Source organism: Mesoplodon mirus (assembly GCF_964341445.2).
Source record: "Mesoplodon mirus genome assembly, chromosome: 18".
Lineage (NCBI taxonomy): Eukaryota > Metazoa > Chordata > Mammalia > Artiodactyla > Ziphiidae > Mesoplodon > Mesoplodon mirus.
Window position 1 is genome coordinate 59,205,973 of NC_138994.1, and position 12,735 is coordinate 59,218,707.

Below are 12,735 nucleotides of genomic sequence, written 5' to 3' on the forward strand. Positions count from 1 at the left end.
TTTGTCCTCTCTCTCCCTGTCAGGTGTTGTTGAGGTGTACAGGGTAACCAAACGTGTGGAGCTGGGGATAAAAGCCACTGCAGTGTGCAGTGAGAAACTCCAGCAGTTGCTGAAGGACATCGATAAAGTATGGAATAACCTGATTGGCTTCATGTCACTCGCCACACTCGCGGTAAGCCCACAAGACAATTTAGCAGTTGCTTTCCTTCTAGAGACCTAAGCTGTAAAGCTGAGTGTATGTTCCTGTGATGGCACTTATTGGAGGGTGAAGGTGCCTCCTGTATCAAGTTATGTTAAAGGAAGGAGATAACATTTGTTCCATTAGTTGATTAGTACCAGGTTGGCTTCTGGATAGCTCCCAGGACCGTTGTACCTAAATAAAATGAGAGTGTAGGAAAATGTTCTCTATCTACATCCTTCTTAAGTCCCGTATGTACATGCATGTTTTGCAAAGCACTCGTTTGAGTTTCTCCCTTTGCATTTCTAGTTCTTTCTGTCCCCGTTTGTGTCCTTTTAAAAAACCGTACTATGAAAACACTAATTCAGAAAGACACATGCACCCCAATGTTCATAGCAGCACTATTTACAATAGCGAAGACTTGGAAGCAACCTAAGTGTCCATCAATAGAGGAATGGATAAAGAAGATGGAATACTACTCAGCAATAAAACAGAACGAAATTTTGCCCTTTGCAGCAACATGGATGGACTTCAAGGGCATTATGCTCAGTGAAATAAGTCAGACAGAGAGAGACAAATGCTGTATGATATCATTTATATGTGGAATCCAAAAAATAATACAACAAACTAGTGAATATAACAGAAAAGAAGCAGACTCGGGACTTCCCTGGTGGCGCAGTGGTTAAGACTCCACACTCCCAATGCAGGAGGCCTGGGATTTGATCCCTCGTCAGGGAACTAGATCCCACACGCATGCTGCAACTAAGGAGCCCGCCTGCCGCAACTAAGACCCGGCACAACCAAATAAATAAATATTTTTTTAAAAAAGAAGCAGCAGCAGGCTCACAGATACAGAGAACAAACTAAACTAGTGGTTACCAGTGGGGAGAGGGAAGTGGGGAGGGGCGAGGTAGGGGTAGGGGAGTAAAAGGTACAGCTTACTGTGTATAAAATAAGGAAGCTACAAGGATATATTGTACAACACGGGTAATATAACCAGTATTTTATAATAACTATAAATGGAGTGTAACCTTTTGAAATTGTGAATCACTGTTACATACCTGAAACTAATATATTCTACATCAACTATATACCTCAAAAAAAAATTTTTTTTAAACCTAAGTGAAACAAACAAAAGACTGTATGATACATCTTGTTGCTATCCTGTGGTTCATTTAGCCGGTTTACTTTCTTAGGGTCTTGGATTGTTTTCATTGTTTTCCTGTTATGAATAGTTGTACTCTGAATACCATTAAACAAATGACTCTTTCCCCTTTTGGGATGTAGCTTCTCCAAGAGGACTTAAGAGGTCAGAGTGCATGGCTGCACATGTACGCGCATGCCTGCATATAGCTGTTGTTACATGTGTGATATGGATTTACAGGGAGCTTAGGGGCTAGTTGACAGTGCTATCAGCAATATATAAGTATACATTTCTTTACATTGTATTCTAGCTTTCGTCAGTTTCTTACTTTAACAAGTGTGTAAACGATTTCATAAAAGTTTTTAAATTTCTTTCATTTCCCGAGGGGCTAGCCAGTGTCTCAAATGATAGTTTACTATTTTCATTTCCTTTGTGTATAAACCGATCATCTATCTCTTTTGACCATTTGACCATATATTCAATGAAATATTGTATTGACCATACATATTTCATACTTGTAATAGACTTATTCACACACGTGTGTGTGCTCATAAGATTACATCAGTTATTTTTTTCCTCTTCTATTTCTTCCCCTTTTTATTTTTTTAAAATTTTTATTATTCATTTATTTATTTATTTATTTTGGGCCATTTTGGATCTTCGTTGCTGTGCGTGGGCTTTCTCTAGTTGTAGCGAGCGGGGGCCACTCTTTGTTGTGGTGCGCGGGCTTCTCATTGCGGTGGCTTCCCTTGTTGCTGAGCACAGGCTCTATGCGCGCAGGCTTCAGTAGTTGTGTCTCACGGGCTTCAGTAGTTGTGGCTGGTGGGCTCTAGAGCGCAGGCTCAGTAGTTGTGGCGCACGGGCTTAGTTGCTTTGCTGCATGTGGGATCTTCCTGGACCAGGGAATCGAACCCATGTCCCCTGCATTGGCGGGCGGATTCTTGACCACTGCGCCACAAGGGAAGTCCTCGTCCCCTTTTTAAAATATTTCATGGGGCAAAGCTATTTTATTTTTATATATTCATACTTATTCAGTTTGTCTGTGATACTATCCTTTATTTCACAATTTATCTTCCTTCCACAGCTGGAATAAATATGCTGTTCCATTTTCTTTCTTCTTTTCCTTACACTTTACCATGTGCCCCATCTGAAAGAGCAGCCAGTTCTCATTGCGCTGCACTGATGCTCAGGAGGACTCCCGGCTCTCCCAGCAACCTATCTTCAAGGGCAAGCACATCCTCTCTCCACTGTTACGTTGCTTCTGGCTTGTACTATTAAGTTCTTAAAGCATTTGAATCATTTCCCAAATCTCTTATTTTGTTCTCTTTGGCCATTTTTCAATTTATAACCTAATTATTTTTTAAAAATACTGTGTGCGGGGCTTCCCTGGTGGCGCAGTGGTTGCGAGTCCGCCTGCCGATGCAGGGGACGCGGGTTCGTGCCCCGGTCTGGGAGGATCCCACATGCCGCGGAGCGGCTGGGCCCGTGAGCCATGGCCGCTGAGCCTGCGCATCCGGAGCCTGTGCTCCGCAACGGGAGAGGCCACAGCAGTGAGAAGCCCGCGTACCGCAAAAAAAAAAAAAAAAAAAAAAAATACTGTGTGGCCAATACAATAAGAAATGAAGTTATAAATATTTGAAAAGAAGAGATAAAATTATGTTCATTGGGTGATAAGAAATACTTATAGAAAACTGAATTTAAGAGGTTAAATTTAACAAGTTTGGCAAAAATTCATAGCATTCTTTTTTTTTAAGACTTTTTTTGATGTGGACCATTTTTAAAGTCTTTATTGAATTTGTTACAATATTGCTTCTGTTTTATGTTTGGTTTTTTTGGCCGCAAGGCATATGGGATCTTAGTTCCCCAACCAGGGATCAAACCTGCGCCCTCTGCATTGGTAGCACGGAGTCTTAACCACGGGACTGCCAGCGAAGCCCCCTACTGGTTCATTTTTTTATCCACTATCAATTCATTCTGCACACCACTCTCAGATGTCTCTTTCTAAAATGCTAATCTGATTGTGTCATTTATATCCCATTTAAAATCCTGCAGTGACTCTCCGTGGTCTTCGGGGTCAAGTTTAAACTCCTTAGCTCAGTGAGTAAGGTCTTTTCCATCACTTGGGCTGCCCTGACCTCTCTTTCTCTGTTAGACTGCTTTCCCCTCTGGACTTTGCGTCATTTGTCCCAGAATTCATTCCAAGAGGCCTTCAGTCTGCATTAGATGCCCTTCCTGTGTGTGTCCATAGCACATATTCTGTCAGGGCACTAACCACGCTTCTTGATAATTGTGTTTGCTTGTTTCTTGCCCACTAGCTTCTCAGCTCCTTAAAAGCAGGACTGTGTCCTTGATTTATTTTTTTAATTGAAGTATAGTTGATTTACAATATTGTGTTAGTTTCAGGTGTATAGCATAGTGATCTTTTTTTTTTTTTTTTGCAGATTATATTCCGCTATAGGTTATTACAAGATATTGAATATAGTTCCCTGTGCTCTACAGTAAATCCTTGTTGCTTATCTATTTTATATGTAGTAGTTTGTATCTGTTAGTCTCATACTCCTAATTTGTCCCTCCGCCTTCCCCTTTCCTTTTGGTGGCCATAAGTTAGTTTTCTATGTCTGTGAGTCTGCTTTTTATGTACATTGATTTGTATTTTTTAGATTAGATTCCACATGTGATACCGTATAGTGTGTGTCCTTTTTTCTTTTGTGTTCTAACACAGCGTTTGGTGGGACTTTGTACCTTTTGTTTTATACTTTTTTGAACTTTCCAGTTTTTTTCAAGCAAGATAAGCATTTTTGTACCTCATTATTTTAATAACTGGTTTAAAATTTTTGATAAATGGATAAGGAAAATAAAAACAAAGGGAAAATGAAACTAGGGAAATAAGTTAAAGCCAGGTATGAAGTGTACAGAAATATGTGCTTTTTTTTTTTTGGCCTTGAGGCATGCAGGATCTTAGCTCCCGATCAGGGATTGAAACCACCCTTGGCAGTGAAAGCCCAGGGTCCTAACCACTGGACCACCAGAGAATTCCCCAAAAATGTGTGCTTTTAAAGTGCTGGCATTTGCTAGTGGTGAGCTGTACCATTGACCCTTTCTAGGCACTGATGTAAAGAAGACGTGATCAGTTCCATGATTCACTGTGTTCGTAACATAAAAATAAACCCTCTACTCAGGAAGCATAATTATTCCTTGTACTCAGAAAGAAACTTCTTTTGTGGGTTCTCATAAAGAGGAAACTAACATAATCTCCATTATCTTCAAAAATATCCTTTCAGTAAAGAAAGCAGCAGGTTTCATTGAGTAGTTTCTTAGGAAATCTCTCCGTAGAGGTCGAATGGCATAGCTCCAAGTACAAATTAGTGGAAGTCGTTCCAAGCAGGAAAAGAATAGATGAAATGGTAAACGAGAAAAAACGTGTGGCAGCCCATACTGACAGTGACCGCAAGTCTTTGCTCTGTAAAGAAAATATACACATTAGTGAGAACTATACCAGCTTCCAGTAAAATCGGAACAAAAACATGAAGTGATTCATAGAGGAGGCACAGCTAAGCAGTGAACATTAATTCAAATTAAAACAAGATCTCAGTTTTTACCTCCTAATAAACCCAGTGTGGGGTTTGGTTTATTTATTTGAACCCTGATCGTGTTGATGTGGTAAAATTGGACTACTTCTTAGGGAATTTATTAGGAATTCATTGATTAGGAAATTGGTACCACCCTGTGGGAAAGGTGTCTGGCAACACGCTTTCCCCTCCACCTGTGAACTCGTTGAGAACAAGGACCAAGACCACATTTTGTTCATTTTCTGTCTGGCCAGGCACCGTGTAAATACCCGGTAAGTGCTGAATGAATGAAAGGACTTGAAAACATTCAGAGCGGTTGACTTGGTAATTCCACTTCTCAGAAAACTGCCTAAGGCAAGAGTTCTGCATACAAACTCACAAAAAGAAGCAAGTTAAAAGCACAAGTTGTTCTCTGTAAAAGTGAAAAATTGAAAATAACCTGAAAGTCCAAATCTGGAGAATTAGTTGTGTGACTCTTCATACTAGGATGTTAGGCCGCCATTTTTTAAAGAAGCACAAAGTTTGAAATAACACAGAACTATTACTACAGGGCTAGAAAGAAATATGCCAGAATAGAGATAGGGTTGTGTCTGGGTGATAAAACCCTGGTGTTTTTAAAAAATACTTCTAAACTCCAGCTACGCATGAAGTTGGTTGGCCAGTAATGTACGTGGCGTGCCTGTGAGGCTGTGGGGTGGAGAGGGACATGTTACCAGGTGTGTCCCCTTTGCGTCGTTAGCATCACAGTTCATCAGAGCCTCTCGGTCTCACAAAGGTCTCACCTTTAGGAGAAAATCTAGAGATTCTCTCACCTTTAGGAATCTAGAGATCACTGTGGGTCTGGGTCTCTCCTAATTCACCCACCTTCTGCTCCTAACCCTGTGCTGATATGACCACATCAAGCCTAAATATCGGCATCATCATTAGCCAACTTTTACTGGGTGATTACTGTGTGCTAGACCCTATTCATAACTCTTTACATAGATACAATTAATACAACAGTCTTGAGGGTAGATACTGTTATTCTCCCCCTTTCTTACAGTTAAAGAAACCCAGGCACAGAGATATTGGTGAGCCCTGGACTCAGTCTGAAAGTCCTAAACCTGCTTTTTCCACCACTATATTCTGCTGCCTCCTTGAAATGGGCAAGTTGGGTGGGTAAAAGCAGAAAGAAGCCTTTTGGGGAAGGGTGGGTTGTTACTTAGCATCAAGGTTGATGAGATGAAACACCAGGAGTCTGTCTTGGCAGCAACTTGATATAAACAGTCAAGTTCTTTTCTGTACACTTTTTCCCCTGTTGATATCCCAGGACTATAGAGTAGCTTAAAAGAGTCCCCCTTGCCACTTAGATTTTAAGTTTCTTTGTTCCAGTGACCGGCAGTTTCTTCTTGTAATTAACATTCTGAAAGCTAGACTTCTAGACAAACCCATCTTTTCTGGTGCTATTAGAAAAAGGTGGCTGTGGGAATTCCCTGGCGATCCAGTGGTTAGGACTCGACGCTTTCACTGCCGAGGGTCCAGGTTCAATCCCTGGTTGGGGAACTAAGGTGTTATAAGCTGCCTGGCAGGGCCAGAAAAAAAAAGAAAAAGAAAAAGACGGCTGTGATTGCAAAGCATCTTTCTTTGCTGTGAACTCTTAAGGAAAAGGTATCACAAAAGACCAAGTGTGTTAACCAGGTTCATTATGTATTAGTCCTTTTCAGTTTGGAGCAAAGGATATTTGGGGAGAATCTTGGCCTGGATTACTGCTTTAAGGGAGCTGCTGTCAGTGGGTGAGATGGAAGTCAGTTTCATCCTGGTACATCTTGCTCATGAGAAAGGCTTGCCTTCTTGACTCTGCTTGCCCCTCCAGACCTTTCTTTTCTTTTTTCTTTTTCTGTAAAATATATATACAGTAAAATGAAAAAAATCTTAGTTATACCGTTCAATGGTTTTTACATATGCATACCTCATATAACCCTTACCCCTATCAAGATACAGAATAGCCCATCATCCCAGAAGCTTTCCTTATGCTCCTCTGTTGTCATCACCCCACTCAGAGATAAGTCATGTTCTGGTTTTTTACACTAAGGATTAGTTTTGTTCAGACCTTTTTAAAGAAGCCATACAATTTGGTTTTGTGATTTCAAAGGAAGCCTGTTGGGTTTGGTCACACATCCAACTTAGGAGTGTTGCCCTCTCACTTACGGTGGTTCTAAATCCCTCCACGTGGGAAAATAGGAGGTAAGTGGGAAGAGTGGACAGGCATTCTTGCCCTGTCCTTCAAACTCCCATTAAGAACATCCATTTCTAGCATCCACGTCTAGATGCTAGAGTGATTTTTACCTGACATTTTTTAGGCACCAGGGAAGGGTAGGTATCTGCCGCTAGACAACACAGGAATGCATTGAACGTTGTACATGACCGCCACTGAGTATTTGTTTCTCCAATTACCCATGCTATTCCAGTTATAGTTGCTTTTTTCACCAGGTTAGCTGTGACAGAAAAATAATCATTCTTAGGTATTTTTCCTGATTATACCATGGCATTTCCTCTTGATAACTGGTAGGTCCTCGGTCTATAAAACTTTCTTGAACTGCCCACTGCATGAATAGCATACACTCTACAGAGGAAGTATAAGGTTAAACTTGTCATGAAGAAGACAAGATACTTTAAAAATAGATGTGTAAATGTAAATGACACAAAAACCAACATCTGTGTAATTTAACTCAGTTGCAACAAAACTATACAAACGCCAAGGACTCCGTATTAGAGGCTCAAAGCAGAGAAATCATCACTAGAGAGAGAGGCATAATTGAGGTTGTATAGGCAGCTTTTAACTTTTTACATCATTACTTCATTTTAAGTAGAATTTAAAGTTATTTATTGGGCTTCCCTGGTGGCGCAGTGGTTGAGAGTCCGCCTGCCGATGCAGGGGACGCAAGTTCGTGCCCTGGTCTGAGAAGATCCCACATGCCGCGGAGCGGCTGGGCCCGTGAGCCATGGACGCTGGGCCTGCGCGTCCGGAGCCTGTGCTCTGCAACGGGAGAGGCCACAGCAGTGAGAGGCCCGCGTACCGCAAATAAATAAATAAATAAATAAAGTTATTTATTGAACTTAATTGCCACAGTCAGGGTCTTTGATTCCAATAACACTGATGTAATAGTTACGGTTTCTTTTGCACCTAAAACCTGCTTGGCATTGTGCTCTGTGCTCGCCATTCCTTCTCATGTAATCCTGGTAACAATCCCACAAGGTCAGTAGTGTAATCCCCGTTTTTACAAGGGCAGAAATTGGGGCTCAGAAAAGATGAAACTTGCCTGAAACTTGGAAGTCATTGTCTAAAAATCCATTCTTCTTCTTTCTGTGTTGGTCCCAGCTTCCCAGGTATTAAAAACTGACTTGTTTCGGGGCTTCCCTGGTGGCACAGTGGTTGAGAGTCCGCCTGCCGGTGCAGTGGACACAGGTTTGTGCCCCGGTCCGGGAGGATCCCACATGCCGCGGAGCGGCTGGGCCTGCGCGTCCGGAGCCTGTGCTCTGCAACGGGAGAGGCCACAACAGTGAGAGGCCCGCGTACCGCAAAAAAAAAAAAAAAAAACTTGTTTCTTCCCACAAAGACTCCATGAAACTATTCCCATCAAAAGAAGGCTGCATTACTTTTCTCCAGTGAAAAAGTTCCAGGATGCAGCTTGGGCTAAGGAAAGCAGAGTACACAGTCTTAACCTCCAAATTGTGGCTCCTTAATATTTCTTTAAGCTGGAAGTGATACTAGCAAAGTTTCACATTTCCCTTTCCCTTTCATGCTCCCTTTATCCATGGACTAAAACTCCCTCTTGTGGCAAAAGCCTATCTCCTCTGGGCACAGGTTGAAGGAACTTTTTTCTCAAGAGATAAAAAGCCCCTATTTTAGTGAGATGAGTGAATTGTTATCTTAAAGTTTTATCTCATGCTTGTGGATTAAATTGAAGTTCAGTAGCTTGGTAACCAAGACTCAGTCCTGGAAAACAATACTAATCCATTTTTGCCATATAAAATCTACGAGAAGAGACAGGACTGTTATTCTCCTGACCTGTGGTCAACTGAAAATCACCCTGGCTCTGTGATTCCACTATTACCCTCAGTATAATAAAATTCTTCTGTACTTCCTTTTGATGTAAAATAAGCAGTGAATTTCAGAGTACTTACTTCCCATTGCTGTGGCATGTCAGGAGAACAGTTTTTTTGTTTAGTTTTGTTTATTTATTTATTTATTTATTTATTTATTTATTTTTGGCTGTGTTGGGTCTTCGTTGCTGCACGCGGGCTTTCTCTAGTTGCAGTGAGCGGGGGCTACTCTTTGTTGTGGTGCGCGGGCTTCTCATTGCAGTGGCCTGTTGCGGAGCACGGGCTCTAGGCGCGTGGGCTTCAGTAGTTGTGGCATGAGGGCTCAGTAGTTGCGGCTCGCGGGCTCTAGAGCGCAGGCTCAGTAGTTGTGGTGCACAGGCTTAGCTGCTCCGCGGCACTTGGGATCTTCCCGGACCAGGGCTCGAACCCGTGTCCCCTGCATTGGCAGGTGGACTCTTAACCACTGTGCCACCCGGGAAGCCCCAGAACAGTTTATTTTTTTTTTTTAGTAATGATAGCATTTTTGTCATCTTGCCAGTCCGCACAGTGTTTTAGAGACAGAATCTTCATCATGTCTCTGCACAGCTATCTTCAGTTGGCAGAAGGTGGATTTGGTAGACAGAATAACACCTCCCCGCCCCCCTAAAATGTCCACGTCCTAATCCCTAGAACCTGTGAATGTTTTACCTTATGTGGTAAAAGGGACTTTGCAGATGTGATTAAGTTAAGGGTCTTTGGATGGGAAACTTATCCAGGATTATCTGGGTGGGCCCAGAGGCATGACAAGGATCCTTGTAAGAGGATGGCAGGAGAATAAGAATGAGAAAAAGCAATGCGACAGTCGAAGCAGAGAGAGAAATTGGCAGATGCTACACTATTGCTTTTGAAGATGGAACCGTGATCCACAGAGTATGCAGGCAGTCTCTAGAAACTAGAGAAGGCAAAGAGGCAGATTCTCATCTAGAGCTTGGATAAGGAGGAATAGAGTGTTGCCAACCCACTTTAGATTTCTGACCTCCAGAAGTGGAAGAGAATAAATTTATGTTGTTTTAAGTCACTAAATTTATGCTAATTTGTTATGGTAGCAGTAGGAAAAATTACCAGAAAAAAAAAAAAACATTGTAACTAAGAATGGTTACATTGTAACCAAAATCAAAGGTGTGGAATTGCTTGTGGAACCTGTGTCTAGATCACTCTTTGTATCAGTCAAATTAAGTTTTGCAGTGGTAACAAACAACACCTCCCAGCCCCAGTTCTTAGCAATGTGAAACAACAGAGCTTTATTCCTAGCTCCTGTTCCAGGTCCATCTCAAGTTGGAGGGACCCTATGCCATGTCCTCCTTACTCAGGGATCTGGGTTGATAGAGCCAACACCGAGTGGAACATAGTTGGTCACTGTGGGAATATCAAGGGAACATGACAGATAGCACATTGGTCTGGCTTCCTTCCAGAAGTGACCATATTATACTCACAGTCTGTTAACCCCATGGCAAGTTACATGACTGTGCCTAATTTAGAGGGACAGGGAAGGCCCATCCTACATTTGTCCGGAAGGAGGGGAATAAGTCTACTGGTAAAGAACACTAAACTACTACCAAACTCTTCTTCCTTAATAATGATTTTCTTGGATACCATTTTAGTAATTTATTACTGGCTAAAGATTCAGGATTATCTATCCCAGCCTGACTCTGGGACTTGTCAGTGTATGCAGGTCATGTCTGACACAGCTGGGTTTTTAATCTTCACTAAATGCATGACAGACTTGCCAGGTAAAGTAGGTGATATGCAATCCAAGGTGCCTGTAGAGGGCATAACCTCCTTATAGAATTCGGGCCATTTGATTGGTATCACACTGTATACTACAGTAATCTCCCTGCTAATAGATGTGTATTTATAAAGGTTAATTTTATCATTTGAAAGATTAATTTGACTACAGGGTAATTTATGCAGAGCCTTGTGATTTTTCACTGGAGATGACGATATGACCTTTTCATTGGCTTCTTTTATTCCTTTGGTAAACAGGTATTAAAAGGGCTTTTATTAACTTGGATTTGATTTCAAGATTCAGAGTTTCCCCGGGTTCTAATTATTTCTCAAATAGTCCTCACTTAGTAACATGATAAATGTCTATAACGTAGATTATAGACATACTACTATGTTTTTAACCTCTTCAAAAAGCTTGTTAGATTTTGTCAAAGTGAATAATTGTGATGATCATTTAGAGTACTTTATCCTTTCCAGAGCCCTTTTTATGTATCTGCGAGGGTCCTAACACCAATTGAAGGAGGGAGGGAGGGAGGGCACGTGAAACTGTTACTTTTTACAAAGGACAGAATTGGACAGCAGACAGATGATAATTCCACCTGCTTCTAGGTTTGACCAAATTGGCTGTGATGACACTAAAAAACAAACAAAAAATTATCCTCTGGCTTGGCTAAGGCCATGTAGGTTCACACAGCTGAAACTTTCACCTCCCTTTTTCTTCTTTGAGAACTGTGTATCCTTCCTTCCTTAAGGGTGATCCAAATGGATTCAGCTCAGGTTAGTTTAAGAGAGGTTTATGGAACCTAGCACATGGTTTACTATTTCAAATTAGAAATGGATGGGGAGGCACTTCCCTGGTGGTCCAGTGGCTGAGACTCCACGCTCCCAATGTAGGGGGCCCGGGTTAGATCCCTGGTGAGGGAAGTAGATCCCATATGCATGCTACAACTAAGAGTTCGCATGCCGCAACAATGATCCTGATTGCTGCGACTAAGACCCAACGCAGCCAAATAAATGAATAAATATGTTTTTAAAAGATACTTATTTCGTATTAAAAAGAACTGGTTGGGGAAATGTCATATATAATCTACACATTTTTCTAGGGAGAAGCCTTTTTTTTCTGGGGAAGAAGAATACAGTTTTGCAAATACTAAGACAGTATAGTAACTCCTCAGTGGTTCGGCCTAAAGCAACTACAGAACATGTAGCTATTACTTTATTGTCAAATTTGCCATCATCCTGGTCACCTCAGTATTCATGAGGAGAAAACAGCCAACATGCCAGGCTCCCAGATCCTTGACTCTCTGGACGACAAGCCCCTTGTCTCTGTTTCACTTGAGCCACCCACGTGCATGGTCACACTGGGCTGTGTTATCACATCGCACTGCCGAGCCTGGGCAATCCTAAACGCAGACACCTTTCTGAGCCCAACTTGGTAACTCTAGGACTTTCTCACACTTGACTTGCTCTGCTCTTGTTTTTGGTTCTCAAGACAGGACAGTGGACCCTTTTACTTTGTTCCTGTCCACTCCCTTCCATCTTCACTTCCTTTCCCACCTGCTTTGTCCTTAATGTCTGAGGTTATTGATGTCTGTCACAGGACAACCAGCTGTCCCGGTTTGCTCAGAACCGAGGGGTGTCCTCAGAGCTAAAATGGCAACAGTCTGGCACAGACCAGGAAGTTGGTCACCCTAGTCCATTGTATCCACATGTGGAAATACTATATGACGGTGCTGCATGCATCTCTTCCCAACCCCATGCTCAGTGACATCACATTGGTAGCTCGAAATCGACCATAGGGGGAGCATTTCTTCAAATCAGGGCTTGACTTGTTTTGTTGATTGTCTAGACTTAAGGTGATAGAGAAAATGTTAATAATGTAGATTAAACTTAAAAGTATGCTGTGTCTGGGGCTTCCCTGGTGGCGCAGTGGTTGAGAGTCCGCCTGCTGCGATGCGCAGGGGACACGGGTTCGTGCCCCGGTCCGGGAGGATCCC

The 12,735-nt window shown here is 42.0% G+C and overlaps 1 protein-coding gene across 12 annotated transcripts in view; it reads left to right on the forward strand.

The window, feature by feature from the left end:
* Positions 1-12,735, forward strand: part of SYNRG (synergin gamma) — a 91,156-nt gene that overhangs the window by 68,577 nt on the left and 9,844 nt on the right. For all 12 annotated transcript variants that reach the window (XR_014291996.1, XR_014291997.1, XR_014291998.1 and 9 more), the window contains exon 20: positions 24-172. Coding sequence is in view for 1 of the 12 variants with exons in the window: in XM_082605409.1 (XP_082461535.1) it covers positions 24-172 (149 nt within the window). In the remaining 11 variants the exon portion in view is untranslated. The remainder of the gene's footprint in view (positions 1-23; positions 173-12,735) is intronic.